General features: G+C 39.1%; 1 protein-coding gene across 1 annotated transcript; it reads right to left on the bottom strand.

The window, feature by feature from the left end:
* Nucleotides 1–781: 781 nt before the first annotated feature.
* Nucleotides 782–1,219, bottom strand: LOC143532655 (uncharacterized). Its single transcript, XM_077027646.1, has one exon. It carries the CDS (start codon nt 1,217–1,219, stop codon nt 782–784), a length of 438 nt encoding a protein of 145 aa, XP_076883761.1.
* Between the last annotated feature and the right edge of the window lie 17,437 nt (nt 1,220–18,656).

Here is an 18,656-nt window from a genome sequence, read left to right as displayed (position 1 = left end):
ATCAATTTTTTACTAATTCATTTACAAAACTACAATTCATATCATGGACTTGTGTATTTACTTGTTAGTTACTCAAACTTGCGTGGATGGATTTCTTTGATAAGTATGATCATGCGCCCCTTTTTCACCCAGGACCATGTTTCGAGTGGAAAACGGACTCTGATCCGAGTACGTTGGTTGGTACTAACGGGAAAGCACCTTCATTTATTCTTTACACTCAGTATATTGATTCGAGTGTAAAGAACCATTATTTGCGTTTTTACAAGTTCATGGAATTGTATAGTTCTTTTTATGTAGTATTAATGTTGTATGAACTCACCAACTATTAGTTAGTTGACATTATTTTATATGTATGTTACATGTATAATTATTAGAGGATGACATGGATGATGACACTAGACTTAGGTTATTTTAAATAAATGTTTGAAATGATTCACTTCCTTGTATTTTCCTTATTATGAACTTGTGTATTTGATGCCTTTTTATGAATTAAAGATAATATTGTCACTTAATAATGTCACATATGTTTTGAGCAATATGTACGTCACACTCAGGCGTTTTCACTTAAGCCGGGGTGTTACACATGTGTTTGAGAAATATGTACGTCACACTCAGCGTTTCTGCTTAAGCCAGGGTGTTACATATAAGAATCATGTTCCTCATCATTGTCCACTACATTGACCCTGTCGTTTCTAGAATAGGGTTTGGATCAATTTGGTTTAGATTATGGGGAATTTGATTTCCTATTCGGGTGGTGGTAACTATTAGGACGATCCAGCCTCTACTGAATCACCATATCTTCTTCCAGCCTAATGAACCTTAGAGCCTTGTTTCTTTCTTCGTCCAGATTCCTGCAAGGATTCACTATGAGATCCTCATTGAAAGGGGTATCTTTCTTGAGACCCATTTTGAAATCTTGCACAACTGTTGTAATATCCAGTTTGGGGATCTCTAAAGCTTCCTTGCTGAATTTGCCGACGAAATCCCTAAGAGTTTCATCATTGCCCTGTGTTACTCTATACAAGTCACTAGTTAACCTTTCAAAACTTTCGCTGCAAGAAAATTGGTTATTAAACAAGTTAACTAAATGAGCAAAAGATTTAATAGAGAAAGGAGGGACACTTAGGAGCCATTTCAATGCAGCTCCGGTGAGTGTTGAGCTAAAGCCTTTGCATACGCAAGCTTCCATGAGATTCTGAGGTATGGGGTTGATCTCCATTCTCTCTCGGGACTGGGCGACATGCTCTTAAGGATCCGTGGTTCCATCGTGCAGCTTCATGCTTGGAGTCCGGAATCACTTCGGGATCTCAGCATCACATTTGGGGGTGCGAATCTTGACATCCTGTGGCTACTTGGAGCCACTTCCAGAATTGGCTGGACTATCCCAGGTACCCTGGAGATTAATTATTTCAGCTTCTGCAATTCCTTCTGAATCACTAGACTAATACCAGAATCCTGCGCAACATCATGGTTAGTTATATGCATAATATATTGAAATTACTAGTATCGGAATCCTATATGGGGATCCCGAAAAAACACTAAATTCTCGAGTAGGAGTGATCCTGGTGGACTGGACGATATCAATCGTCCTGGCCGCAAATTGCATGAGAAAGAAATCATCATAGCGATTCCTTTGGGATTATGACACATCAAAGCTCATGTTACTAGGTAGCAATGGAGTGAAAGATTCCTCCACCGGTTTCTTCCCTTGTGTCCGGATATCCGGGAGCTCCCTCTATACAAGGTTGTTGGTTCGCTTATGAGTCTCCATATGCTCATTCAACTGCATTAAAACATAAAAAATATCATCGTAAGACATAAGGACGGGCCTCGTGTTGGGAGACCCAGATCTTTGGATGGGCACGCCGGTAGAAGGCATTGTTGTGGAAGGAAGTATGTTGTTTGATCCTCCTGTTCCTGAGATGCTAACACTGACGATGGTCGCCTTCCTCTGGACATCAGGTGGAGGATGAAGTGGTTGAGCAACTCCGGAAACTGCGGACGACATGAATGAAGATGTAGTTTTTGATTGAAAGGTCGTCTTTTAGTATAGTTTTGCAAGGTAACAGTTTAGGAAGAAAGTGAATATGGATTTGAGTATGAAAAACACCACTTCCTCATGGTGGACGCCAAAATGTTTTGGTCAAAAGTTACAGAAGCAATAATTGAGAAAATACGTTAAGGGAGGTACTGTGCTTTTCAATAGTGAGGAGAGTGATATGGTAGACAAATGCGGAAAAGTAAAGGTGAACACACCGATATAGCGAGGAAAAACCTTAGATCCTGTTGAGGATCCTTGTAAAAAAACCTAGGGAGGGTAAAACTATCACTTGCCTAATTTATTGATGTAAAATGGTGGTTACAGTTCGAGAACTAATTGAGAACGAAAGCTAAGTACACGTGTGAGTATTGCAAGTGCAGAATGTGTCATATAACGTTCTCAATAGCCTCATTTATATAGAAAATGAAAATAACAATAAGTCCTACAAGTCCGGGAACCCTAGCCGCCATGATCATTTGACGACTTAGTCTTCATCCCATGTGTATTTCAGTTGTTTCTCCGAGCTTTTAGGTAGAATGAGTCATCTAGCCATTGTAGACCGTTTGAGTCTTGCGTAAACTACAAGAACAACATAAATATAGCACGCATAGTCGGTTAATTCAGGATCCTGCAGCTAGCTGGGAATCCAAGCTATCGGGGTAACTGTTAGGATCACGTGAGGGATAAAATGACCCTGAACAGATTCCATGAAAACGTTAGTGGAAAAGCATCTTAAAGTTTATTAGCTATACGTGACAATGAATAAACTTGAAGCTGAATAGTTAAAAGAACCGGCTTTGAAGATTAGTTTATACATGTATTAGAACAACCTTTGGAGATTATTAAAACAAACTTTTGATATTTTACTAAAACAACCTTTGAGTCAATCCCATGATGTAGAAATGATACGTGACTTAAGGGTCCTAAAATCTGTTTTACATGTAAATTTATTTATTTCTATCTTTTTAAGTAAGGTTTATTTTAGATTTCTAATTACTTAGGGCTGACTTTATTTTTTAATCACAAGTAGAGCAATAGTTTCTAATATTGGCGAATAAGTAATTTGAGTTTAGGTATGTAAGAGGGGTGTCAAAGAATGTAAGAGGGATGTCAAATCATAAACTCTTATTTGCACTTGATAATGGCGAATAAACTTAATGGTTGTTAGTGGCGAATAACACGTGACCAATGCGATTTGCCATTGATAGTGGCGAATAAGCCTAATACCATTTTATATTGACGAACAAGAGCTAGTTTATTTTTTAAACAAATTTTTAGTTTTATGTGTATGTTACTGTCAACACTCTAAACACTCTGAGAGAAAATAAATGTATGTTGGTTTAAGTGAAGTTGATGTGCCCCAAGACAATGGTAACATTGCTAATGCCGGTGTGTTTGATGTGCCCCAAGCCGCCCTTGTCGATTCAAAACAACGTTGAAGAGGCATGTGTTAAGTACCCATGTCCGATGTCTGACGAATTATATAGATGGCGTTTGGTTCACGATCGTGAATAGTGTTAGTGTTATCGCTTGATATTTAACGTGTTTCATCCTACTATGTTTAGTATTTGTTGTTCTACTGTGTATTAGGATCATTGTTTTTGATTTTATCATTGTACCGTTTTATTCAATTGTGCCCGGATATCCGGGAGCTCCCTCAATACAAGGTTGTTGGTTCGCTTATGAGTCTCCATATGCTCATTCAACTTCATTAAAACATCAAAAAATATCATCGTTAGACATAAGGACTGGCCTCGTGTTGGGAGACCCAGATCTTTGGATGAGCACCCCGGTAGAAGGCATTGTTGTGGAAGGAAGTATGTTGTTTGATCCTCCTGTTTCTGAGATGCTAACACCGGCGATGGTCGCCTTCCTCTGGACATCAGGTGGAGGATGAAGTGGTTGATCAACTCCGGAAACTGCGGACGGCATGAATGAAGATGTAGTTTATGATTGAAAGGCCATCTTTTAGTATAGTTTTGCAAGGTAACAGTTTAGGAAGAAAGTGAATACGGATATGAGTATGAAAAACACCACTTTCCCCATGGTGGACGCCAAAATGTTTTGGTCAAAAATTACAGAAGCAATAATTGAGAAAATACGTTAAGGGAGGTACTGTGTTGTTCAATAGTGAGGTGAGTGATATGGTAGACAAGTGCGGTAAAAGTAAAGGTGAACACACCGATGTAGCGAGGAAAAACCTTAGATCCTGTTGAGGATCCTTGTAAAAAAACCTGGAGAGGGTAAAACTATCCCTTGCCTAATTTATTGATGTAAAATGGTGGTTACAGCTCGAGAACTAATTGAGAACGAAAGCTAAGTACACGTGTGAATATTGCAAGTGCAGAATGTGTCATATAACGTTCTCAATAGCCTCATTTATATAGAAAATGAAAATAACAATAAGTCCTACAAGTCCGGGAACCCTAGCCGCCATGATCATTTGACGACTTAGTCTTCATCCCATGTGTATTTCAGTTGTTTCTCCGAGCTTTTAGGTAGAATGAGTCATCTAGCCATTGTAGACCGTTTGAGTCTTGCGTAAACTACAAGAACAACATAAATATAGCACGCATAGTCGGTTAATTCAGGATCCTGCAGCTAGCTGGGAATCCAAGCTATCGGGGTAACTGTTAGGATCACGTGAGGGATAAAATGACCCTGGACAGATTCCATGAAAACGTTAGTGGAAAAGCATCTTAAAGTTTATAGGCTATACGTGACGATGAATAAACTTGAAGCTGAATAGTTAAAAGAACCAGCTTTGAAGATTAGTTTATACATGTATTAGAACAACCTTTGGAGATTATTAAAACAAACTTTTGATATTTTACTAAAACAACCTTTGAGTCAATCCCATGATGTAGAAATGATACGTGACTTAAGGGTCCTAAAATCTGTATTACATGTAAATTTATTTATTTCTATTTTTTTAAGTAAGGTTTATTTGAGATTTCTAATTACTTAGGGCTGACTTTATTTTTTAATCATAAGTAGGGTAATAGTTTCTTATATTGACGAATAAGTTATTTGAGTTTAGGTATGTAAGAGGGGTATCAAAGAATGTAAGAGGGATGTCAAATAATAAACTCTTATTTGCACTTGATAATGGCGAATAAACTTAAAGGTTGTTAGTGGCGAATAACACGTGACCAATGCGATTTGCCATTGATGGTGGCGAATAAGCTTAATACAATTTTATATTGACGAATAAGAGCTATTTTATTTTTTAAACAAAATTTTAGTTTTATGTGTATGTTACTGTCGACACTCCAAACACTCTGAGAGAAAATAAATGTATGTTGGTTTAAGTCAAGTTGATGTGCCCCAAGACAATGGTAACATTGCTAATGCCGGTGTGTTTGATGTGCCCCAAACCCTTGTCGATTCAAAAACAACGTTGAAGAGGCATGTGTTAAGTACCCATGTCAGATGTCCGACGAATTATATAGATGGCGTGTGGTTTACGATCGTGAATAGTGTTAGTCTTATCGCTTGATATTTAACGTGTTTCATCCTACTATGTTTAGTTTTTGTTGTTCTACTATGTATTAGGATCATTGTTTTTGATTTTATCATTGTACCGTTTTATTTTTTTAGGATACATCCATCCTACCATGTTTTGGTTTGTTTGGCTTGACGTGTAAAATTATGTAAAACCTTTCAAATTAGTTATGTATGTGAAAAAAAAAAAAATTAATAACACATGACTAAAAGTTTGTTTAACAATTAAACTAGCCCTTATTCGTCAATATCAAATGATATTAAGGTTATTCACCACTATCAATAGGAAATAGCATTAGTCACATGTTATTCGCCTCTATCAAAAGCTATTAAACTTATTCGCCAGTATCAAGTGCAAATAAGAGATTCTGATTTAAAACCTATCTTACATTTAAACATCTAAACCCAAATTACTTATTCGTCAATATTAAAAACTATTACCCTATTTGTGATTAAAAAATAAAGTCTAACACCAAGTGATTAGGAATCTCAAATAAACTCTATTTAAAATAAATCATTTTACATGAACAAATGATTCTTTATTGGAAACAATAGCTAACATCGTTGAAACAAAAACTTAAATTTAATGAGAAATATGGTTCTATAAATATGATAAACTTAAATTTACTCTCAGATTCTGTGTGATTTGCAATGTCGAGCAGGAATCTTCCGAGCACATACACTAGCTGCTCGATAACCAGGGCAGTTTTGGATGATTTTATTGCTTGGTGTGAGACCTCCTCCTTCTTCGCATTCTCTGTTAAAGATCTTCTAGAAGTTCACAACCACGCGGGGCTAGGCTATAAGGAGAAGGAGGTCTTTCAGGGTATCATTATTATCTTGTGTTGGTGCATTTGGATGGCCCATAATGAGAAAATTTTTGAAGGAAAAGAAGTGAATATCAAAGACATTAGATCCTATAGTTTTCTTTGGTTCAAGCATAGATGAACTTGCAAATCGAAAACTTGGTCAAATTGGCGTAAGTTTTCTATGTTGCAGTTGCGTTATGCTCCTGTGCCCTCATCCTGGTTGTGGAGGTGGGTTGCTGTAACAACTCTGATTTTAGGGCCTAACCTTTTTTTATAAATACTTCAACTGTAGACCCGTCCAAACTTAAAAATTTAAATTCTGGTGCACAGTTTAACTAATGAATTAGTCCCAATGGACGACATATCAAAGGTAATAATCAAAACAAAAATTCTAAAACCAAACATAGAGTTTTCGATCTAAAGTATACAAACCAAACCCAACACACTTCAACGTGTGATATACAAGAATACAAAGCATGTTAATCACGTATAATATATGTTTGTGAGTATGAATTATAGAATTGTATAAGTATCCACAAACTTGAATTACATAATCTATTAATATAACTTAATACATACATATAATACCATCCACTCATATATTATTTATAACTTCGCATTCTTGTTACAAATATTATAACTAACTATATTTTCGTTACTATATTATTACACATATAATTTATTAGGTATGTCAAAATAATTGCATTTTTAAAGATAAACTAAGTTAACATAATATATTTATAAAAATCACTATTAGATAATTTGTTGAAAGGCCACAATTGGAACAATAAGTTATTACTAGACATACTTACTATATGAATATATATGTTTTAGAATTTTAGAAGTAAAACTTAATTATTGAATGAAACTTAATTTTGGGATACTTAAATTACAGTCTATCAAGAAAAATGCCATATAGAGTCTTATTGTTTCAAAACTATTTTAAATAACTAGGTTAACTATACTAAGTAGAAACGTGAAGCTCACAAATTCTGAAAACTCTAATTTAATAAGAAATTATTTATCTAACTTGTTATTTATCTTGTCACATGAATTTTAATAGCATATTGTATTATCGCCTAACTCTAAAACGCCTAATATTAGAGTTTTCTAATATATGAAACCATATTCTTGAAAACTTTTAGACATATCGAACATATAAAGGAAAGCAAAAATTAGATAAATTAAAACACTAAAATCCATAACTTATTAAATAAAGAAACTTTGTTTCAACTCTTGACACAACAAAATCCACCATAATCCAAAACGACCTTAGGAATTTGCTATACGACGTAGGTCACGAGCACTGATATTATCATGCATATTGCTTTTAGTGACATGGTATATGGATTTAGGTCATTTGGATCCGTCTTTGGCATAGCATACATGATTTCTTATTATTTGTATCTTCACGCATAGACCCAGGTGAGTTCATGCACTACCATTTTTCTTAAATTTTTGGATGGATACATGCTTCTATATGTTTTTAAACTTATTGGTGTACTATTAATCAAGACCGATTTAGCTGCCTTAAACAATCCCCGGCTTTGTAGCACAATCATTAACTCCGAAAGGAGCCACGAGATATATGGGTAGTACTATCTGGAAGACCCCCGCACAAGTGGGCCTACATCATGGGACGACCACCCGCTGAATGATAAAATGTATATCTTGTGACATATATCCGTGCCATTTGTAACTTATGTTGGGCAGACATAAGTGTAATTTGACCCATAACAATAAGGGGTATGGGTAAGGGGTATTTATTTTAGATGTTCACGAGTCGTGGACACATGTTTGATTGTGAACTTGCTTAATGTGCACCATACTATTTAGATCATTTTTATTTAAATGTTTTCATAACTTACACTCATGAACTCACCAACTTTATAGTTGACCCAATTATTTTAAGCATGTGTTCAGGTACTTTTTATTCGAATATGGAGATTTAGAGTCTTAGACAAGAGCTCGGTTGGAGATAGAAGATACTTTTAGAAGAATTATGTCGAACCATAGAGCGTAACCCAAAGAAGCCATGATGGATAGTAGAACATTTTCACCTAATTAGATGGTAGTTGAATTCTTAGTTTTGTAGTTGTATTAGACATTTGATTGTAACGTTGACCTAGTGTCTTAATATAAATTTGTTACCTTATTCCTGCTGTGTTTTGGTTGGTATTTAGTCGTCACGTCCAGCCCCCTAGTCAGGGTGTGACATTGCGGCTCCGGACTTTGTTTATAAAAGTTCATAGTTCGAAAAAAAAATAAAAAACAGAGCAGCACATATATGATGCCATCGTCCATTTTGTTACAAGGATAATGGCTTACTAAGGGTTAGAGAATTCCCTTTTCTTAAAGATTCCTGGAACACAACATCGTTAACCTCACAGTAGGACATCAGATTTTTTACATCTTGAAGAGATTTTACTGATGTTAATCAATCACTTCAATTAGGTTAATAAAATCTTGTTGGATTTGGGGTTTTCATAATCTGTTTAATTAGTTGCCTTTGCTAATTTCAATATGTTACAAGCCAAACAGAAGAACTCAACCCAAAAGACTAATCTGATAGGTGAGGGAACACCCATTTGGCTTATAAACCCCACATCAATTGCCCATACAACCGATGTGGGACAAGTCTCATACCTTGCAATGGTTTCAGTCCGTAACAATACACCCTCCTTAAGGGCTAACGTCCTCGTTGGTTACGGCTGGCTCATTCCAGGCCACCACTCCAAGTCCTCGTTGGTCACGGCCACGTTGGTCACGGCTGGCTCACTCTAGACCACCACTCCGAGATTGGCTCAGATACCAATGTTACAAGCCAAACATAAGAACTCAACCCAAAAGACTAGTATGATAGGTGAGGGAACCCATGTGGCTTAAAACCCCACATCAGTTGCCCATACAACCGATGTTGGATAAGTCTCATACCTTGCAATGGTTAGAGTCCGTTACACATTATCATTCGTTTTGGATATAAGATTTATCAATCGACTCTACTCAACTACTCCAAAAACCATGTTAGTAAAATCTTGTTGGATTTCATAATCTGGTTAGCTAATAGCAGTCTTGATCATTTCAATTAAAACAATCTTTCATAGTATTGCATGGAATGGCAAGGGGTGATTCTATAATGCATCAAACTCATGATTATTGTGATAACGAAAGAGAACATCAAAGATGTTGAGGTTTCTACTTGATTGACGAACCGGGATATCAAAAAGATTGAAGAAGCTCTTAAGGTGTCTCAAAGAATGATATATCAGACTAACGATGAGGTGTGTCGTGTTTTGAATCAACCAAAATAGTTGTCAATTTTTCATATGCCACCATGTTATCGATCTCAGCTACACATTCATCATAGTGCTTAGTGCTTCATGAATCCTGAATTTACAAAATTAATGTCTTTTAAGTATTATATAAGTAGGGTCATATTATTCTACAAAGGGGGCGTAAAAGAGAAGGATGCAAATGGTTTAAAGACATAAAACCCTAAAAATTAATAAAAAATTATAACTCAAAATTTAATAAAAAAAACACAAAAATTAAAAAACACAAAAATGTTTTCACTGTTTTCCTCGTTAAAAAAATACACAATTCTGAGAAAAAATATCAGTGTGTCTTTTTATTTATCATTATGTTTTTTGTTTATTTTCGTCATTGATTGTGTATTTTTTTCTTAACATTGTGTTTTTTTCCTAATAGTCAATACTGTATTATATTTTGTTTGGCATTGTGTTATATTTGCGATCTATTATGTTTTTTTATTTATCGTTGTGTTTTTTTATTTATTTTCGTTATTGTGTCTTTTTTCTCCGCATTGTGTATTTTCATCATTTTTTTGGAACGGGAATGACGAGGAAAACTTTTTAGTTTATTTTTAAGTTTTTTATTTATATTTTGTGTTATGATTTTGTTAGTATTGTTTTGAATTATTTTTTTGTGGTTTTTTTTTCTAGCTACAAATTATTCTCACAAATCTTATTTTTGTCTCCCTTTACATTTTAACTTTTTTCCGATATAAGTATATATATACATGTATATAAGAAACTCAATAAGAATCTTACCGTCAAAAATTTCTTGCAAACAAATCTAGGTATTGGTTGAAGATCCCATTTGGGTTTGAAACCACACATGTATCCCTTTTTTTTCGTTATAGTTCAATGTTGATAAGTTATCAAAACCCGAGTCGTCTTTCACAATATTCATTAGTTGTTTTATCCACTCTTTGGACACTCTTACCACTTTCTTGTATAAAAGCCTCAAAGCCAGTCTATAGTTTTAGAAACACGTTACATGTAGACAATTTCATGCATATATGATTCACCTTTACGAACACCAATATTCATTAGTTGAATAATTAAAATCAGCAATTAAATTATAACTTTTAGCAATAAATCATAACTTTTAGCTGGCTTGTGTCATTCTTTACAACATGTAAAATACATAATCTTTAGTACACCTTCATACATATTTGATCCACCTTTACGAACACCAAAACCAACCTTCTTTTCATATTCACAACAAAATCGTATGCTTGTTCTATTGACGAGAATATCAGTCCTTTAACATGTTTACAAGAAGAAACAACATCCGATATAAATAACATTTTCTTCATGCTCTGATAAGATACCGTCATTATCTACAAAAAGGCACACACAAAAATACGCTCAAAAATTAAAAACTCAAGTGTATCATACTTACATTAAATTACTGTTTATAAAATTAAAAACTCAAGTGTATCATACTTACATGAGCATTTAGCTAAACCTATAAACGCCTAGTTTTTAATACGAACATAAAGTTAACCAAACTAAAAACTCTAAGAAGTTCAAATTGTAAACCTAAAACGCTAACAAGTCCATTAGTAAAGCTAATACGTTCACAAATTCATATTTAAAACCCGAACGCTCATAAATTCATTTTTAAAAACCTAAACGCTCACAAATTCAAGAACTAACCAAAAGCTCGCATGTATCAAAAAAAATTACAGTTATGAAACCAAAAAATCATAACTAATAAAATGTATTATTGCTAAAAAACAGCTAGTTTACTAATTCACGAACGAATAATGAACATCAAATTGCCCAAAAACGCTTAATGAAAATAAACAAATATACTGATTGAGCAAAAACGATTAATCACGGGAGTATATATTTTATGAATGGACTAAAGTAAAGAGCTAGAGATTAGAACTAAAGTATGTTTTGCAGTGACGATTGACATAATCTTAGGACAAGCACTACCGAGAGTCCCGGTTTTTATTAAAAACAACATATGTTTACTCATGTTCAATTGCATGTGAAATTACTATTAGTAAAGAGCTAGAGATGAAGTGAAATTACTAATATTAGATTTCAGCTACTTCCCCAATGCAACCGGATAAGATACAAAATTGGCTCGGGCAGTTTGATTTGTATTAAAGAAGAAGAAACCAGTCTTAGGAGTTATTTGTATTATGTGGTGGGTGATTTGGAAGCATAAGAATGAAGCTATCTACAATACTAATGATATGAAGACAGAGCTTATTTTTTTATTCAATAGTCCTTTTTTTTGTTTTTTACAGATTGTTATACTAGAAACAAAAACATGAATATCTCTTGGACGGGTGACTTCGTAACCCTCTTCTCTTCATGTAAAGTTTGGATGTTTGCTTAGTTTTTCCTAACCAACCATCATCTTTTTATATAAACTAGGATGTTTACCCACGCTCCGCGACGTGGCCATGAAATTGCCCGTTGTTGGTGCATATTACGCCTCATTATGTTACATGTCTTAACATCAATTGTTCGTAATCGAATTTCACAAGTATGCTAACTCTACCCATAGTGTGTTTTTTAATCATTACAAAAAGTACTCTCCGCTTGAATGTTGAATTTTTAGAGCTGGTAATACTATCTTCTCATAAGAGCAATAAACATTACTGCAAATTAATACTTCTCTTAAGAGCAATTAAAGGCATATTTAAATTTATCAATACATTTCCTTTGTTTAGTGCCATAAGCCCTACTTTGGCCGTCAATTTGTATCATTATTAACAAAAAAAGAAGTAATTAAACTCGCTGAAACTATTGATCAGGTTCTTTGATCTATGAGTAAGAGATCAGGATCCAATTTCATGGTAGATGTACTGAATAGTTCCAAGAAAAAATGCATGAATGTCAGCCAAGAATTTCTGCCTATGCCAATCAGATAAATTAAAACCCAAAACATCAAACTTAACACACAACTCATACAAAGCAACTTACAATGAATAAAAAAATTAACGAAAATCACAACAAATACACAAGTGAAAAAAATTCAAAGAAACAAATTGATATGCGAAAAAGTTCAAAGAAACAAACTACAATATAAATCACAACAAAGTAAACAAACACCTCTCAGACAAAGATATGCTCATCATCACTGAGTTATCGTGGCTAAAGAGGCTCAGATAAGTCTAGAATATCATCATAGCCTTTAACATACAAAACCGTTGCCATAGATAGTTGGAGCCGACAGTGGAATGCCTAGACACATTTTTACTATCATGGAGTCAAACCAAAAAGTTGAAAGTTTAAATCACAAAACACATAAGAGGTTCATGAACATGCAATGGCCGGAGTGGCCAATTCAAAGCCACTTCCACAATAGACGATACCAACAGACTCAAAGTCGCCACCGCCGCCACAGGCGGCCGGAGTCGCTGGAAACAACAAAAAAAAGGTCACATTTTTACACATAATCGAATTCGCACTGCCATAGACGATGGAGTCGTCGGCAACATTAGCCAACTGTCACGTTTTTACACAGATTCAAATCCGCCGGCAAAACAGTCTCAAAAGCGCCGCCACCAAGGACGGCCGGAACCGCCGGCAACGGGAGGCCAACGACCATTTGTTTGTTTCTCTCTCTTGAATCACGATCGCTCCCTCTCTGTCACTCTCTCTATAGACATCACATATCCAAGCAGCGATAGAAACATGCCGGAAAAGGAGTGAAGATAGAGAGGCTTTAGAGAGAGAAGCTTGAACATAAGAAAGAAGAGATATGAGATACAGGTAAGGGAGATATCAGAGAAAAGAGAACATAACACATATCATAGAGAAGAGAACATGAAGAGGTAGGTCCCAGCAGAGCCCAGTTGGACCCGCAAGACTCACCTTGAAGAGGGACGTTTGCGCAAGGACCAACTGGTTCCGCAGGACCCACCATGCTCAGAGATGAAGACCTTACGCGCAGTACGCCAGCTGTTCCCGCAGGGAAAGCCTCCCAATGGTGAAGTATCCCGCCTGTCCCCGCAGCTGCGGATACAAGCCATCAGGGAAGGCTACCCGCACTAATAGCAAGGCTACACGCACAAGGCACTAACTCAATAATTCAGTGTCACCTGAAGGAACGAGCAAGGCGGGAATACTCCCGCCCAAATGAGCCAGTCTGTATGCTTCTGGAAGATCTTTTGTACTACACCTGCCAAGGTATGGACAAAATAGACAAGATCTGACCAAAGCAGCCCATGAACCAATCACAGGGTGACAGCTCACCGACAAACAGTACGAGGAGCATGCTCTAGTACTGCTTGTCACTATTAGCCGCTGCCTACTCACCAACCCTTGTCGTGGCACGCACATAGCCTGCAGTTGGTAGAAAAGGAATAGTACACAGCCGGCCTGGTCACTATCAGCCGCTGCCTACCCACCAACCAGCATGGCACGTGCGTAGCCCATAGTTGGTAGAACAGGAATATTCTACAGCTGGCTGTACCTGCTTGGAAACCTACCTTCGGCTATAAATACTCCAACACCTTGGAACGGTAGGATCATCTGGTATTTTACCTTCACTAGCTATTTCTCTCAATATACATTTATATTCAGAGCAATCTAGTCTGATTCTCACGCCGGAGGGTGGTCACAAGGAAGAACCCCCCCCCTTCTCAGTGACGAGCTTACGGTGTCTGTTTTGCAAGTCATCTGAAGAACATCCTTCTTTGCCGGACCTAACCCTCGTGGGAAACATTACTTAACCCCCAGATTATCCATAATCTGCCCGGGGTCGATTAGTGTTTCTTCATTGGCGCTATCCGTGCATAAAAGCTAGAACTAATTCTCAGTTTTTTCAAAATTTTTGAAGAAATGGTTGACGTTACTCCGGTCCCAAGGCCAGTAAGTGACCAAGAAACCCCGGTAACCACAACCCCAGCTACTGGGGGAAAACCGGCGGTTATACAAATTTTACGAACACTACCCCGGTTACCCAAGCCGGGGCAAGTGCAGTAAACAATATTTCACTGGGGTTCACTGATGCCCAGTTGGAGAAACAGGCGAGGCTCCCTCGCCAAACACTCGATCAAGTTAAGGCGTGGGCCGAAGCACGTCAGAAAGAGTTCCAAGCTGAGTTGGATGAACGTTTGCGTTCACTCCAACAGGCTGACGAATTCGGAAGTACTCGACAACAGCTCAACATGAACAGTGAGTGCGAGTACTCGGACGATGATCGGGAGGAATCCGACACCGACGCAAACCCTCGCCACAGGGCGAAAGGGAAGCGTAAGGAAACGGACTTCCAACCAAGAAGGAATTTTGGAGAAACCTTCAAACCAAGGACCGCGGGAGGAAACCCACGTGACTTCTCCAAAACCTTTAGACCAGCTGCCGCAAATGCGGGAAAGTCCAAGTTTGCAAGGGACATTGCGGAAGCAATCGCCCCGAGAAGTGCCAAACAGATGTCCAACATCGGCACTTATGATGGTATGTCCGACCCAGATGATCACTTGAACAGATTCATAGCGGGGGCAACCGTCAGCAGCTGGACGGAACCCACGTGGTGTTATATGTTCCAGATGACGCTGGTTGGAGCGGCCAGGGCGTGGTTCGATCGTTTACCGGTCCACCACATCTATGATTGGACGGACTTTCAGAACAAGTTCAGCCAACACTTCAGTCAACAGAGGAAATATACTGAAGAACAGTGGACGATCCTCAACTGCGTCAGAGAGGAGGATGAATCTTTACTAGACTTCATCACTCGCTTCAACTCCAAAAAGCTGAGTCTGGGCAACATAAGTGAAGATCTTGTTCGCGCCGCTTTCATCCAGGGTGCCAAATACCCAGAGCTTATCCGCACGTTGACGGGTAAGGACGGCATGCCATCCACATGGGATGCCATCATGACGGCGGCCAAGCGCTTTGCCGAGACGGAGAAGCAACTGGGTAGGGATCTCCCCCAGAGTACACACCTATACACGCAGAGGACCAGAGAAAACAATGTTCGGATCGCCCGGCAGAACAAAAAGAGGAAGCTAGGTATTTGGCAGTCAAGGGTAAACTTTGACACCTCATCCAGCTCTCGCCCTCTTGTTGGCGGAAGGGATAACACGCACCCTTCAAGCCAAAAACACCGGTGGACGCCACTCACCAAAAGCGTCACGGAGATATTTGCCACCGAAAAACTCCCATGGCCAAAAGCTCCAATGATCCGGCAGCGACCTAATGCGGATCAGAGCAAATCCTGTGACTTCCACGGGACAAAGGGTCACAACACTGAGGAGTGTACATCCTTGAAGGATGTTGTTGAAACATTCGTCAAGGATGGAAGACTTACGCACCTCGTGGCATCAATCAAGAATGGAGGGAGGAATGAGAAACGGTACAAAGGCAATGGACGAAGCCCGTTGACATCAGCATCCACATGGTTCATACTAACATCACAGGAAGAAAAAGACGAACGACAGAGCCATGCGCGTGGAAGGAAGCTGAGGTGCGCTTCCCGCGAGTGTCAGGAGTACCCAGCAAAGAAGGCCCTATCGTCATCAAAAACCAGCTGGGGCACTACATCACTTCACGCACTCTTGCTAACAACGGCGCCTCGTCAACGGTGATGTACAGGCAGTTCTTTGACAAGCTAGATGACGAAGACAAGGAACGCCTAGAAACGGTCTGCGCCTCGATGGAAGGGTTCGACGGCAGCACAAACACCCCCCTGGGTATCCTATCTTTCCCCGTCACTCTCACGGACGGGAAACACTCCCGCACAGAAGATGTGGACTTTGTCGTAATAAGGAAGCCACACCACACATACGACATTCTCTTCGGGAGAGACGGGATGGCAAGATTCAACGCCGTGGTATCTTCAGTCCACGGCATGATGGGATGGCCACAGCTGAGGGTGTAGCGATGATCACCGGCATTCCCCAGGTATGCATCGCATCTGTCTCATCTAAACCCAAACCAAAGATGGCTAAACCAACATTCATCGAACCGGAAGAATGGGCCTTCAATGGCAAATACCCTGACCAGGCCGTTACCATTGGCCCAACAGTCATTGATCCCACGCGCACCTTACTCAAACGCTTACTACTGAAAAACGCTGACATCTTCGCATGGACACCAGCTGACATGACTGGTGTACCTCGAAGTAAGGCAGAGCATAAGCTGAAGTGTGACCCGGCTTTTACGCCAGTCATACAAAAGCGCAGAGTAATGGGGGCGGAACAAGCTAACGCGTGTAGAACCCAAGTCAAGGAACTCCTTGACGCGGGCATCGTACGCGTTAGCAGATATCAAACATGGGTTGCAAATCCCGTTATGGTACCGAAGAATAACAAACAATGGCGCATGTGCATAGATTTCAAAGACTTAAACAAAGCATGCCCCAAAGATTGTTATCCGTTACCCGAAATTGATCTTAAGGTAGATTCGTTAGCACCGTTTCGCCTTAAATGCTTCCTGGATGCGTATAAGGGGTATCATCAAATCCACATGGCCGTTGATGATCAGGACAAAACCGCTTTCCGGACGCCCGATGGCACATTTTGTTATCAAATGATGCCATTCGGACTTAAGAATGCCAGGTCCACATATCAACGCCTGATGGACAAAGAGTTCATTGCCCAAATTGGGAGGAACTTGGAAGTCTACATGGATGACTTGGTCATCAAAAGCCCTGACGCAGAAGCGATGTTGAAAGACATCGAAGAAACTTTCAACACGCTCAGGAAGATAAACATGAAGCTCAACCCGAGCAAGTGTTCCTTTGGGATGGAAGAAGGGAAGTTCTTAGGGGTCATCGTCACTAAAGATGGCTTCAGAGCGAACCCTGAAAAGGTCGAAGCCATTATCAAAATGGAATCACCTACTACCATCAAGCAAGCTCAGACACTGAATGGACGACTAGTTGCACTTAACCGCTTTTTGGCAAACCATGCGGATAAGTCGTTTCCTTTCGTGTCAACATTGAGGAACTGTTTAAAGAAAACGCACTTCCGCTGGACACCAGAAGCGGAAGCAGCTTTTCAGGAGATTCGGTCACGCTTGATTGAACTCCCAACGCTCACAGCACCAGAAGCGGGTGAGGAATTAATCCTATACGTTTCCGCCACAGATAGAGCAACGGAGCAGTCTTGCTAGCAGAGCGGAAAGGCATCCAGATACCAATCTACTATGTTAGCCGTGTCCTAACAGACGTAGAAACCCGGTACTCCACCCTGGAAAAATTAGTCTTAGCACTTGTACAAGCTTCACGCAGACTAAGACGATATTTCCAGGGTCACCCATTCACCATTCTCACCAACTTCAAACTCGCAAACGTTCTAGGCAAACCCGAAGTATCGGGACGTCTAGCCAAATGGGCAATTGAGTTGGGGGAATATGCGATAAAGTACAAGCCAAGACCAGCTATGAAAGGCCAGGTCCTGGCCGACTTTATTGCAGAAGTCCCCGCTTCGCGGGAGAAAGTGTGCCAGGAGGAGGCTCAACCCTCCCCAGCACAGGACATCAATGATGTCTGGCGACTCTACACTGATGGAGCAGCCAGCAACGAGGCTTCAGGCGCAGGGTTGAAATTAACCAACCCAGCAGGCCAAGAATACACTTACGCTATTCGACTGGATTTTCCAAGTACGAATAACGAAGCCGAGTACGAAGCATTCTTGGCAGAGCTGAGAATTGCGCGTAAAATGGGGGTGAAAAACTTGGAAGCCCACGTGGATTCCATGTTAGTAGCCAATCAGATAAATGGAACGTACACGGCCGTGAACGACACAATGGCCCTGTACCTCGCACAAGCAAAAACCCTTATGCGCGATTTTAATGATTGTAAAGTCATACACGTCAAGCGTAGCGAAAACAAATCTGCGGATGCGTTAAGCAAGCTTGCATCATTAGCCTTCACCCATTTGGGAAAGGACATCTGCATTGAACTCCTTGAAGCACCATCAGTCCCGCACAAGGAAATTTGTGTCATCCAAACCGGTACAGAAATGTGGATGACACCAATAATAAATTACCTTGCAGCGGGTACACTACCAGAGTCAAAAACACAGG

Source organism: Bidens hawaiensis, unplaced genomic scaffold (assembly GCF_021521415.1).
Source record: "Bidens hawaiensis isolate Kalapana, Puna unplaced genomic scaffold, B.hawaiensis_p1.1 tig00009540_1, whole genome shotgun sequence".
NCBI classification, from domain to species: domain Eukaryota; kingdom Viridiplantae; phylum Streptophyta; class Magnoliopsida; order Asterales; family Asteraceae; genus Bidens; species Bidens hawaiensis.
Note: the sequence above shows the minus strand (reverse complement) of the source record. Positions and strands in the feature narration are given on the sequence as shown.